Source organism: Phycodurus eques, chromosome 1, assembly GCF_024500275.1.
Source record: "Phycodurus eques isolate BA_2022a chromosome 1, UOR_Pequ_1.1, whole genome shotgun sequence".
NCBI classification, from domain to species: Eukaryota; Metazoa; Chordata; class Actinopteri; order Syngnathiformes; family Syngnathidae; genus Phycodurus; species Phycodurus eques.
The window spans coordinates 34,282,906-34,297,462 of NC_084525.1; the positions used below are offsets into that span (position 1 = coordinate 34,282,906).

The 14,557-nt window shown below is 39.7% G+C and overlaps 1 protein-coding gene across 4 annotated transcripts in view; it reads right to left on the reverse strand.

The window, feature by feature from the left end:
• The window catches only part of si:ch73-181d5.4 (death-inducer obliterator 1), a 45,408-nt gene that overhangs the window by 10,907 nt on the left and 19,944 nt on the right, over positions 1 to 14,557 (reverse strand). For 3 of the 4 annotated variants that reach the window (XM_061689231.1, XM_061689232.1, XM_061689230.1), the window contains exons 7-14: positions 2,736 to 3,249; positions 2,417 to 2,576; positions 2,188 to 2,304; positions 1,953 to 2,108; positions 1,677 to 1,833; positions 964 to 1,573; positions 695 to 848; positions 515 to 604 (exon numbers count right to left, since the gene is read on the reverse strand). In XM_061689231.1, coding sequence (XP_061545215.1) covers positions 515 to 604; positions 695 to 848; positions 964 to 1,573; positions 1,677 to 1,833; positions 1,953 to 2,108; positions 2,188 to 2,304; positions 2,417 to 2,576; positions 2,736 to 3,249 — 1,958 coding nt within the window. The remainder of the gene's footprint in view (positions 1 to 514; positions 605 to 694; positions 849 to 963; positions 1,574 to 1,676; positions 1,834 to 1,952; positions 2,109 to 2,187; positions 2,305 to 2,416; positions 2,577 to 2,735; positions 3,250 to 14,557) is intronic. The other variant, XM_061689234.1, reaches the window with a different exon arrangement.

The window sequence follows — 14,557 nt, forward strand, 5'->3', positions numbered from 1 at the left end:
GACAAATTAATCTAATATATGCTTCACTTTAAAAGTATTGAAACAGTAAGACCAATTCCTCTTCTTTTCTTTTTTTTTTTAGCTGTAGACTCAACTCATTAGGGTCATGTCATTGTTTCACTATTGCGTGTTTTTCACCCAAAGACAGCTCTCTTGTTTTTTTTTATGCTGGTTAAACCTTTAACAAGAATAAATGTAGTCTTCACAGGTAAAACTAAAATCTGAAATCAGGCATAGACATTTAGCGCTGTTTATTGTTTGAGTAATCAATCTAGTAGGACAGTAGGATAATAGATGTCCTCCAAAACAAACATCAGACAAACACTGACCAATACCTTTGCTCACATGAAAACTGGGTACATTTAAAACAGAAGGTTGCGTATCATCTGTAGATGCAAATACCTGGAAACAACTGTTGAGCTCTCGAACCCATTTATTTTCTGCCTATAGCAAAAATAAAGGAATTGGCTTGACTGTTACAATACTATTGGAGAGGAGTGTATATGATGCTTGCCTTTGTAATGTTGGTCTTGAGCTTGGCAACATAGTCCCACACTGTTTGAGGCATGATTCGTCCACCAATTTCTACGCTGTCAGCTAGTTCCTAAAGGCAAGAACAAGATGCTTATTATTTTCAGTTTAATTCCAAAGACAAAGGGTGGAGCTGATCCGATAAAACTTTTAAAAATGTTACCGATCTCAGAATTTCGGCAGATCCTGAAACCAGATACGCCTTCGTAGCAAACTTTGATACGGTGAACATGTTGAGGAAGCCTTTCCACACTATTTCTTGCTTGGCCAGGAACTGCGAAGTTTCGCCACTGGCTGGAGATTCAGAGATCACATTTCTGGAAAATAATCCACCAAAACAAATCCATACTCGCATTTTAGCTATTTCACACAATTTTTCAATATACAAGCAAGATTATTACATCAAACTTAACTGTGCAGGTCTTTAAATACCTTGAGGATGTGCCATAGAGTCGGGGATCAGCTGAAGAGGACGGTTTCATTAGGATAGGCTTTGGTAATAGTTTTGTTGGTGGTACTGTCAACTGTGGTATGGATGGTGAAGTACAGGTACCCTCTGTAGGAGGAGCATAAGGTGCTGACTGATTCTTTAATGTAGTTATAGGGCCAGAGGTGCTACGTGATGATGCAGAGCTCCTATTGGCTGCAGTACGGGGATCACGCCTTGTAATAGTTACTGTGGAGATGGCTGGAATCACAACAGGTGTATATGTTCTTTTTGATCTTGTGGTTTTAGAAGTGTCCGAAACTGGAGATGTAGGAGACTCCATGACAGGGGAAGCAGGTGACTCTAAAGTAGGAGAGGCCGGAGAATCCATAATAGGGGAAGCCGGCGATTCGACAACAGCAAAATCACTGGTGTCAATAATAAGAGGGCATGAAGGGTCGAAAGCAGATGATGAATAATCAAAGTCAGGTGAGTCAGGTGGTACTCGTAGAGGTGAGTCATCTCCTGTAGACTTCCTCCACCGCGAATAATGCTTAACGCTTGATTCAGACACCCTATTTTTTTTGTTTGGAGGTTCCTCGTCTCCCATTTGTCCTTTGAAAATAGAGAAGATTTTAGATATGTAAGTAATAATGGGACGAAATACTTATGATGTACAGATACTATGCTTCTAATCCCATAAACGCGCTCAATTCACCTGTACATATCTTGCATTTCAGGTCAAATAGATGAGCCTTGTGTTCAGAGGTTGTGTCTTTAAGCATACAGGTAAGAACATCTGGTACAGAGCTCCCCTTGCTTGGCTCACTTACTCTGTTCTTGAGAGTAATAGTGGGAGTAGAAAGACTTCGCTTCTGTTTGCAGGGTGAAAAAATACAGTTTAACACAGCAAGTATACAGTACATTAGGAAGCGAGTATTAGGTTATTATCAAGTCAAAACATCATCTGCATCAGAATAAGATAAATGCTTACATTGCCCACTGGTCTTCTGTCAGGTTTAGGGTTATTTAAACAGGAAAGCTCAACCTTCACCGCTTCAGGTTTAGTGACATTTAAACAGGAAAGATCAATCTTCACAGCTTCAGGCTTCTGCAACAAGCGAGACGCTTTGGCAGCTGGATTTTCAACCTAAAACAAACAGGACTCTATTGATCCTGGAGGGAAACTACCGGGAACTCATGGATTTAAGATGTGTCTTATTTTTTACCTCTGATGTGTCCTTTACACTGTGGTCTGGGGCCTTGGTTGCCTGCATGTCCTTTTGGCTCATTCTGACCAGTCTGAAAGGACTAATGTCTCCTTGTACAACTCGATACAACAAGCCCTAAAGAAATATTATCTGGTAATACCTATGTAGTACTGGACTTACAGCACATATCACTTTGAATGCATATTCACAAAGATCACAAAATAGCACTTATTAACTTTGAGCAAACCTTGTTTCTCGGATCTTTCAGGTTGAACATAATTGTTCTGTACTTATTCATGTATTTGCTGTCTGTATTCCGAAATATGTTGAACATCTCCATCTCAATGCTCGCAACAAGCTTTGCAGCATCACTTTCAGACATGGTCAATTCCTCACAGTCACAAACCCTTGATAAACAAAAAGAGAGTTAGTCAATATACTGTATTATGTACTGGCAATCTAGCCAATTGAGATGCGTGTTCATGTACTGTAGATTTTATTATTGTCATTGTCATCTTTTTTAACAGCATATAGTACTTAAAAGGATGACGATACTGACGTCTTACCTTTTGGACAAGATGCTGGTGAGGGAGCGTTGGATGCTCTGTCTGACCTGGTTATTTGGCTGAGAGGGTCTAGAGGGGGGAGCGCTTGGTGCAGGTGGCACAGGCAGATTTCGGGGCTCATTCAGCAGGGTTGGGACCGAAGGCTTCTGGCATGAGGCTATCATGTGGCTTGATGAGGACTGAAGTCCAGATTGCTTCTTTGGTATTATATATGATGTCAAAGAGTTCAAAACAGCCCCGGTTTCATTGTGTTCAGATCCTAATGTGGTTGGAGATTGGGAGGCCAGAGATGGAACAGATTTTTTTCTTACGGGTGGTGTGGAGGGATTCGATTTTTCAGTTGTTTCAACAGAAGTGTCACTTTTTGTCGACTTCTTTATGCTGACATGAGAGTTACTTTGTGGAGCAACTGGTTCAGACACAAGTTGAGGTGGGGGACACGCATCCATTGAGGGGTCCTCTGAATTTTGTTTTTGGTGAGTTTCACTCTCTATTTGTTTACATTCCGTTGAAGCTGTCAAGAGGAAAAACAGCAAGACGTGTGAACGTTAATTTCAGGTGGTTACTGTAACATACAAGAAATACTGTGCTAAGGTCTAAGCCAGCCAGCCACATACCGAGCAACGCAGTTGATCTGGCTGGAACTGGAAATTGTGAATCACAGTTAGCAACTAGGGCTGTCACTATCGAATAGGTTTTGATTTGAACATTCTATCGATAATACCGTCGATTAATCCAATAATCAGATAAAAATTTACTTTGCATTAAAGTTTATTGGATTTTTTAAATTTATATGATTACTGTTTATTAACCAATTACTGTTATTTGGTATCGTTGATTAGTTAAACAAAAGCCAATAAACAAGCAATATGACATGAGAGGGAGTGATGTTGCAACTCAGCAACCGTTTTTTTAAATTAAGCGCTACTTCTTGGGTACTGATTGATGTGAAGGGTCACTAGTTTGATATACACTTCTGGCTGACTGCTTCAGTCAGTTACAGTTTATTCATATTACGGCTGCAAATAACGATTATTTTCATAAGAGATTAAACTGACCATTATTTTTTTCATGAATTGATAATGATTCAGTTACTGGTTTGGTCTGTAACATGTCAGAAAATGGGGGAAAATGTTGATCGTTGATATCCAAAGTAAAAGCAGATGTTTGCTAATGTCTTACTTTGATTAAACACAAAGATAATCAGTCTGCTTCAATGGAGGACTATAGAAATCAGAGGACTTGGACAATGTTAAGTTAAACAATGGCTCTAAACAAGTCATCGATCATCAAAATACACTACTTATTTACACACTTCAAAGATAAAGCCATGTGCTTAGTTTGGCGCACAGGTTACGTTACAATTTTAATTGTGACTACGCTACCAAACGTAGAGATCTACAAGAACCTGTCTGATGAAAAGCAGGTCAAGGAGTCGAATGTTTTGCTAGCTGAAATAAAAAATGAAAAAGGAATTTTGATGAAACTTCACACATCTAGAGATGCAGATGCCAAAAAAGTTATGTCACATCCCCACCACAAGGTCAGGAATAGTAAACCATTTTCTGATGGAGCATTTATCAAGGAATGCTTCGTGGAGTCTGCAGCTCTAATATGGTCAAATAAAATGAATCCGTTTGTTTGTCTGGTCGGACGTACAAGTACTGTCACAAGAAGGAATGAGAACGTTGTGAAAGATCTGGAGCTTCAACTGCAACACAGAGCGGTAAACTTTGACATTTTTGCAATGGTTTCGAATGAGAGCTGTGTTGTTAATGATACCGCTTAGCAACTTTGTATGTGCAATAACTGCAGACTTCAAAATGACTAAGGGACTAGCAGACATCCAATAAATGAAAAGGACTACAGCAGGGAGTGATTTATTCACAGAGATGAATAAATGTTTGGGACTCAAATGGGACAAGCTAACAGGCATAACAACTGATGGTTGTCCAAATCTAACGGTATAAATTTGGGACTTTTGAAGAGAGTGCAGGATGAGACATAAACGGACCCTGGTATTCTTGCACTGTGTTATACATCAAGAAGTGTTGTGTAGGTCAGTGCTAGAAATGAACACTGTTGTTATGCGGCAACTACATTAGTTTACTCCAAGGTCAAGAGCTTTGAATTATTTAGTTGCACTTTAGAGATTAAAACATCGTGACATAGTCCACTACACAGCTGTCAGTCAGGACAAAATGCTTAAAGAACTAAATGAGAGAGAGAAGAGTGAGGGAGGGAGGGGGGAAGAGAGAGAGAGAGATCTGTGTAGAGAAAGGAAATGACATTGCATAACTGTCAGATGCAGGCCAGACTGCAGACGTATGTTTTACTGTTGATGTGACTGCATTAATGAACTACATTTCAAACTGCAATGCAAGGATCTCCCTGGGCATTAAATGTACAGCTTGGTTAACGCCTCCATGACTTGAGTTTCATCTTATCATTAAGCAAACTAAACGACAACATTCTCACCCACTTCCCAATTCTGAAAAAAGCCATACCTTCTGCTGACCGCCTCTACAATTACCTATTTAAGCTAGAAGCAGCAGATGGATATTTTTTTTCCTTTCAAAGTTTTGTGCACGAGGGTTGTGAAACAAAACCCATTAAAAAATGTGGGGGAGATTCGCAAAGAGTGGACTGCAGCTGGAGTCAGTGCTTAAGAACATCCACCACGCACAGACGTATGCAAGACATGGGTTTCAGCTGTGGCATTCCTTGTGTCAGGGCACTCCTGAACAAGAGACTGCGTCAGAAGCGTTTCGCCTGGGCTAAAGACAAAAAGGACTGGACTGCTACTGAGTGGTCTAAAGTTATGTTCTCTGATGAAAGTCAATTTGGCATTTTCTTTTGTAAATCAAGGTCCCAGAGTCTGGAGGAAGAGAGGAGAGGCACAGAATCCACGTTGCTTGAGGGAGAGTGTAAGGTTTCCACAGTCAGTGATGGTTTGGGGTGCCATGACATGTGCTGGTGTCGGTCCACAGTGTTTCCTTAGGTCCAATGTCAACGCAGCTGTCTACCAGGATGTTTTAGAGCACTTCATGCTTCCTGCTGCTGACCAACTTTATGGAGATGCAGAGTTGATATTCCAGCAGGACTTGGCACCTGCACACAGTGCCAAAGCTACCAGTACCTGGTTTAAGGACCATGGCATCCCTGTTCTTGATTGGCCAGCAAACTCGCCTAACCTCAACCGTATTGTGAAGAGGAAAATGCAATACGCCAGACCCAACAATGCAGAAGAGCTGAAGGCCACTATCAGAGCAACCTGGGCAGTGCCACAGACTGATCGATGCCAGACTGATCGATGCATTGCTGCAGTAATTCAGGCAAAAGGAGCCCCAACTAAGTATTGAGTGCTGTACATGCTCATACTTTTCATGTTCAGACTTTTCAGTTGGCCAACATTTTGAGAAATATTTTTTTGTATCGGTCTTAAGTCATAATATTTGAATTTTCTGAGATACTGAATTTGGGATTTTTATTAGTTGTCAGTTATAATCATCAAAATTAGAAGAAATAAACTTTAAATATATCAGTCTGTGTGTAAAAAATGAATATAATATACAAGTTTCACTTTTCAAATGGAATTAATGAAATAAATCCGACTTTTTCATGATATTCTAATGATATGACCAGCACCTGTAGGTACCAATGAAGGTGGTCAGACCTGGACATGTAGCATATCTGCCATTTTATCATTGCATAATGGCTACTTCAATTCATTAAGTCCTATTGTACTTCACTTATCTCACTTTATTTTTTTCCTGCCCCAGTGAACTCACAAGCTTAACGTACAAATAACTAGACTTTACACCAATCTGATCGGCCTGATCGGTATCGCCCGATAACATTTTATGCTGTTCGGCTTTAATGTCATAATTCGCCGATCCGCTCCGCAAAAGACATTTACTCCGCGTCACCATCGTGTACAGTATATTTGAATACAAAAGCTAGTTTATTTTTAACCTTGTCATGTGTCTTTTGATGTTGTACTGTAAATATATGACCACCAATAAAGTTATTTTTAAAAAACATGTTGGCGGTGTGGGACAGACAACACGTAATGCCCGATCAGACAAGACAAATTTGCTCTTTCACGATTGCACTATGTCAGACTACTGCAATAAAATCTTGTATTCCACTGTTTTTTGAGATCACTGGGTTTCATCTTGTCAACTCAAACGCAACCGGATACACTCGTTACCAAGGCAACGACAACAATAATGGATCGTCCCGTGTGTTTATAAGAACAAAATGGGGAAAAACGTGTGTTGGTGGTCACCGGTGCTCGGGAGATTATGTTCATTTAAGGCTTGCTTGAGGTATGTTCACGTACTTTTAATACGATACAGCTCGCAAGCAGGAAACAAAACGTGATGTAGCCTAGCAAGCTAGTACTAGCACTAACGGTTGTAAGCGAACATGCAGGCGTTCTGTCGAACCATGGGCTAAAGTTTTGGTGTGTGAAGTAATTTAATTACAATAAGTTAGCACCCATTATTTCTGTCATGTTGTAATGTTGGTTTGACCTGACTGATTAGAATACATGACCTGACTAGAGCAGTGATTTCCAACTTTTATGGAGCCAAGGAACATATTTTACAATTGAAAAATCGCACGGCACACCAACAAACAAAAATGTCACAAAAAGTGGATACATTAATTACTGTATGTACTTCCTGCCATCTAATAGAAGACCCCTCATTTGTTCTGTCTGTCACTATGCCTCACTGGCATAAATAGATGAAGAAAGATACATTTATTTATTGTAAATATATTGTTTTGAGCAATTAAGTACACAAGTATATACAGTAATGAACAAGTCATTTAAATAGACACATTGCTCCATCTTGTGATCGGATATCGATTTTTTTTAAAACTCTGATCGTGTAAAGTCTCCAAATAACCAAGTAAATGTTGCTCAGGGGACATATAGATATAAATAGGAAATCATGCTATGTGAATTTCAACAAAAAGAATGCCACGTTCAAGAGGTTAGTTTTCACTGCAATAGTGATTAATGTCTTCCAAGTCCACCTCATTCAATGCGTCGACCCACTTCGGTTGTCCCTTTTGTCTGCCATCACATCCAGATTGGAGTGTCATAGAGTGCTCCCATTGATTCTCCATTATGGTGAGTTCCATTATTGTAAACACGTCCTTGATCTCTGATGACGTGTATGTCTCTCTTCTCTTAAAAACACTTTCAGAGCAATGTATTTCCTAAAACGTGTGTGTGGCTGTGTGTTAGTGGTCAGCGGTGCAAAACAGATCAGTGACAGCTGCTGTAAATGACACTGGGTAGTCAGCATAGTTAACATACGCCACCATACTGCAAGGCCGAGTCGACGTGGCACAGCATAATACATTTAAAGTTGTGACCTGGAAACATGCAGGTGGGGTGGCATTAAAGATTGCTGGAGCACCTGTCCCTTTCCCTCTTGGTGTCCAAGTGCCATTTTGACAATGTTTTTGCCTCAGTGTAGTGTAAAGTATGTTGCTATAAAGTGTTTCAAACTCTTGTTCCATGTGCCCCCTTTTAAATTTTGAGCCCCTACCACTCAAAACGTCTATGTACAGCCCTGTTGTGATTCATCAATTCATTTTTAGTGCTTCATCTGCTGAAATTTCTTTACTTTTATGGATTGGTTGGAGTAGTGAAGCAGAAACACATTTCTTTGTCACATCGGGCATCTGCCTGTCCTGAACTATCGAAATAGAGTTCCAATACATACAACAAAAGTTCAGTTTAAAGATGAAGGCAACAACACAAGAAATCAACTGTGAGTGACTAATCATGTGACAGTTTTGTCAGTTGATAGGAAATTGTGGCTACATTTGGAATCAATCACCAAAACCTTAAACAACAGGGGGAAATTACAGCATGGCAAGGAGATTGATGCTGCAACATTCCCTTGGAAGTGTCAGAATCGAGTAATAATGGAATGAAACATGAAAAACTAATAATATCCCAGCTTGGTGCAGCTAGTGTTTATAAGATGTTCCTGGTATACTTAAAAGTTGCATCTTCATCTTATATTACGCTCATGTCAATAGGTGACAGCAATAATAATCACAATGGGCCTCATTCAGCAAACATGCATGCACAGATTTGGTCTTAAATAGTGCGTATGCACGTTTGACACACAAATCTGTGATTCATCAATATGTTCGTACTTGTTTTTGCTCATACTCTGCGGGCAAATTTAGAACCTCCTCTGACCATGCACACACACAAATAATGCTAACCCTAACGCAGCTCTCGAAAAAATCTTTACCAAAGATGCACAGCCTATTGGTACTACAGTAAAAAAAAAAAAAGTATAAAAGCAAAAATAATAATTTTGACGATTACAACTCAAACCAGGATTTTCCCAATGCGTTGACTGTTCTAAATAACAATGAAAAGGACACTTAATCAATTTTACCCTCGTTTTATTCAAGTGCTTGAACAGTATGTGCATTTAGGTTTGTCCCCTGCTGCTGTAACTGTCTGTGTGCAGAACGACGTTGTCACTCAATGAGAAGGAAGTGCAATTGAACCGCTGCATTTCCTAGTTTTTACAAGGTTTCATTATTCTTTCTAATCCCTGCGACGATCTGATTCATCTATTTTTCTGTGATTCTACATTCTGCAAATGTGATGTAAATTGATCTATTCACACGAACACGACTAATGGCGTGGTTGAATTGTGACGTTCTCCGGTCGACATATAGCTCGTCTATTTTCCTTCGATTCCAACACTAATTTCATGAATTTATTATCACTCTTGTAGATCTCTTCAAAAGTAGCAAGGTTGGGGGGGGGTTGTACAAGTATAACGTGCATCAGCTCAAACCTCTAAAGGCCTACATTTTCGCACAAAGTCTGGAGGGGGCGGGGGCGGGGGGGGGGGTCAATGACCAGTAGATCAGTACCTACTCAGATTGCCACAGATGTACTTGGTTGTTCCCACTTTGGGATGGTCAATTTTCCACTATACAACTGGACTGCCTTAGTCATTGCAGGAATCTATTTTATCATCACTAATATGGTAAACCCATCACACAAACTGACAGGCAACAATGTAGGAGTTGCTTTAAATGTTGACTCAGTATCACAAATCGGCAGACAGTATATTGGACAGAACACCAATTATTACTTATCAACTTAATATTAATCGAACACATCAACATGACTACAATGTGATCTGGTGTGAGAAGGCAATGTGAGGGTGACGCTCCCCCAAAAACCTCGACAGAAACAAGAAAACAGATCATTGCAGCAATGAGGAGAATGTGGATTAAAACAAAAGCAACACCCAGAACTTTATTTGTAGCAATGTATCCCTCCATCTTTATGCTACAATTGTGCAAAAACAATGATAACGATGAATCTTGGCCAATGAGTGATCAGCAGTGGTTTAGTTCACCCATACTGTATCGGGTGGACACGCTGATACCCTAATTAACCATGTCATAGCATTTATATGTCAGAATACCTGATTTTGACAAAGGCATGAATAGCAAGTACATCCATGACGGGACGAATAACTACTGGTGAGTGGAAACGGTGCTAAAGCCTGCATGAACTATCACCCATTGATTTGAGGGCGTCGGTCGACTTATCATAATGCTTAGCCACATAGAAAAGAAAAAGTGCCAAGAATTAAAGGGGTTACTCTCAGAATAATACTTAATTATTAATTATACCCTCTCGAAACAAGTCTGATATTTATACAACTAACTCTGTTCACTAATGTTTGGTTTTGTTTATAATGACAAAGAAATTCGATTTGTTAACCAGCAAATTGGGAATCTGGATCATGTCATACATAATACACGCACGACAGGGTAAAACCCGTTGTGTAGCCACAGACCAACTACAATTCACTTTTTTAAACCCAAACATGATCCAGCACACTTTGCTTCGCTGAGAATTCAAAAATGAATGTGTCACAACATTCAAACACTAAAAATAATTTTCTGTACCGCAATGGAAGTTATACAATGATAATTCAGGTAATAACAAAGTTCTTTGCTTCTTCTTTTTTAAAACTGTATATTTTAAAATTCATGGATTATTATATTTCAGCATTATAAACATAATTTTGGTTGACAAGTTTCTGCATACTGCAGCTGTTCTGTCGTCAACTAACGTTGCACGTTATCATATTGGCCACTAGAGGGTAATCATGTCACATTATTGTATTGTTGTTCAAACCAGTTATAAACAATAGGGAATACCGTTCACTACTCCATAAATTATCTTATTAAAACAGCACTAGAAATTAGGTGTGTGTGCGTCCGCGTGTATGGGGAATTAATTACATTTCATATGCCAGTACCAAGCAAACCCTGAAAATGAAACAGTGTAATGCAAAAATATACACTTTGTGAATGTGTGCGTGCAGCCCTGCGTGTGTGTGATATCGGTATACATTCACACAAATGAGTCTTCAATTAACCTAAAATGGTTGTTTTAGGCAAATGAAGGAGCAGGAGAACCTGGAGGAAAACCATGTTCTCACAGGGAGAACTCCACAGAGGAAGGCCAAAACTGAGATTGAGACCAGGAACCTCTCGACTGTGAGGCAAAAATGCTAAACATTATGTCACCATGCTGCCCAATTTTCCATATAGAATAATAACTCCCCAATTATTTTCCATACAGAATATTAATCGAACCATGATATTTCAGCAAGGCTAGATGTGGGATTTCTTTGTCTATGATAGCAACAGCCACTTTTTTTTTTTTAATTGTTGTGTTTGTATTGTTGATCAGATCCACCTGACCAACAATATGAATAAAAAAAAGAGAATGCAAAGTAGCACATCTGCACACCTACAAAACGCTGAGCTCTGACCATCTGTTTAAATATTCTTTTGTTAGATGTTTTATGAAACAACATAAAAGCCAATAGTGAGAAAATGTTTGCATAGACGGACAGTTTGTGATCATAAGTGACAAAATTGTCAAGAAAGGTGCATGTAGTTCAGAAGCGTCATACCCAAGCACCAGAAGACCCAGCATTCATGTGGGGTATGTTGAAAAAATGGCTCACAAACAGCCATGTATAGTGTTGAGATTCCCATGAATCTAATGAAAATGTGCAGCAAGTCAGCATGTATAATCGGGAAGTTGGCCACACATGCAAACTATTTTAAGCGTGTACTGTCTCTTGACCTTGACACTGGTAAGTACTTGTTAGAATCCATAGCCCGCAGACACAGAGGAGCCCTCTGCCAACCAAGAGCTCAGTCAGGAAGCCCGACAGAAGTGTATCAGCTATACATCAAAAGGTAGCTGGAAGTGCAAAAATGTGGCTGATGACAGATTATGACTCCACTGTTTACCACAAAATGTGTTCAGTGATGTATTGATTTCATTTTGAAAGTTCCATAAGACCATGATTTCACTCAGCATCTGAATATTAACAATACGTTACCAATGCAAGCACCAGCAAAATTCTTCGTCTAATTTTAATGCCCAAAATCTACATTGGTTTTGGTCATACAATGCTAACTTTTGAAAAGCCTTCAAAATCAAAGGTTGTTTCATGCTGACTGCTTTTTTTTTTAAATATGGGTGTGTAATATGGTTTGCATTATTTGCCAGCAGACAAGCGTTTTTCCCATCATATAAATTATGATTGTCTGTAACATACAACAAAAAGATGTAGTTGCGAGTGACAGATCCGTGCTGTAAGTTGCCATACTCTGAGCCCGATCAAATGGGTCAATACACTGTACAGTGTTTTGTTGTGTTTCTGGTTTACTGTAAGCTGTAGCTTGCGGATAGATGAGCAGACCCTGTCATTTAGAGATGACGTTAATGTTTGATGATAATTTTGTTCGTATGTGACCGATATCATGACACAGATGATGGATTGCTGTCAAGATACTGTTCAGTGTGTGTATTTGTCCATGGTGTTACACTTCAGTGGTTTGCTACCGGAGAGTGGGAGGGGTTTTCCAGCTATTAGATCACTGGCGAACCTGATCCACAAACAATTGTAGTAGAAAAATGTCTGTCAGGGGGAAAAAAAAAAAAAAAAAAAACTGTTGCAAGTTTGCAGTGTGGTGAAACTGTGAGGAATAACATGTCTTCCATTGCAGGAGGGACAACTTCATGTTGACAGTGGCAAAGTAACCAAAATGTTATACCATTCTTTGTCACGTGGACAGCAACTTTAGCTATATATAACATCGCTACATATGGTGCCCGTCTCCTTGAAGAGTCCCAACAACCCTATCTCTGATATGTATAACTGTGACTGTGTAGGTAAGTTTGTGATCAGTGATGCAAAATCAGGAACGTGAAAGCTCCCGAATTAAGAAAATGTAAGAATAGTTTTAACATATTGTATCTGGAATGTTTGAAGCATGATGCCAGGGCAAAGATGGCTGTAAATTATTGGAAGGTACTGTAGGCATGCAGTGTGAGCATATGGAGAATGTAAACATAACCCCCAATTTCCTCACAAAGGATGAAATATGCATTACCAGACTTTGTTTGTGAACCGAAATGTTTGCTAGCAATTTTTTCCAGTAAAAATGAATAGGATTCATCCATTGCAGCCCCCCGACAAAGTTGCTGTCCAATACAGCCGACAGAAGTCCAGCAAGGAGCGGACCGCCCGGGTGGGGTGAGCTTGCCGCGTTGAGATGCAGCTGGAGGCCTCCCACCGAGCCGCCGGACGAAACAACCGGCACTGCACCTCTGGCGGGCAGCTGGGCTGCTGCTTACCCAGCAACAGCACGTTTCCAGTTTTGCAAGCGAGAGCTCACCGGACACCACCAGAACTGCGACACTTTCCAGGGCTTCCTCAAATCACTTGTACTTTTCACTTTCTTAGGAGCCAAAAAGGGTTAATATACACCCAAAGAAAATCAAAAAGATATGTATTTGTATGTGAAATGCAGAGCAAATGATGTTCGTGCTGTGTGAGCGGAAGTACAAGAGAGCGTTCCGCATGGAAGCCGTGACTGTTTGCGAACAGAAACATAGTTTGTAAATTGAAGCAATATTTGTCTGGAAATGTTGTAAGTAAACCCATTTGTTGGTGTACAGGGGTGCTTGTGAATACAGCTTCCACTATTTTATAGTATTATAGTGGCATATAGCATGCTATTGTAATACAGTGGAGATGGAAAAGGCTTGCTCTCCAAGAGCATCGCAGCTGCCTTTGCTGCTGTTAAAAGATTTGTCCAACTGAACCAGTTGCAGGGTCAGCTGAATGACAAAAGGTTGCCAACTTTTTCCAACAATTACAATGTGTGTACTGCATGATAGTGTTGTGTTGTATCTGTACAACTCTTCTTTCGACTGTCTTCCTCAATTGCACTTCAAATGAAAGCTAATGACTTGTATCTATAAGCTTGGCAATTCAATGTTGACCCCAGTTTATGGTTTGGGGTGGGAAAAAAATGCCCTAATACCATTGTGTACCTATGAAATTGTTAATTTGTGTTTGTTAGTTTAAGACAAAGTTCAATGAACAATATTTAGCCTTTGCTCAATGTCGATGGTCATCAATCATCGACTTTGGAAACATAAAATACTAGTAATTGCAATGCAACACAACCTTTCAAATAAGCTTCAAGTGTCATTTCTGTGTCAGCTCAGTGCTTGTGGATCAAAAAGTCTAATTCTGCTGTGGACCTGCTTCTTGAGCAAGGCACAAAACCTCAAACTGCTTTCGGGCACAACACTGAGATGTCCCGTCATTTGCTTGTCTGCTCATTGAATCAGTGTGTGTAAAAGTATACTTCAGAGTCTCGTTGGGGACAAATAAAAAAATAACATCAATACAATTTTAAATAACTAAAAT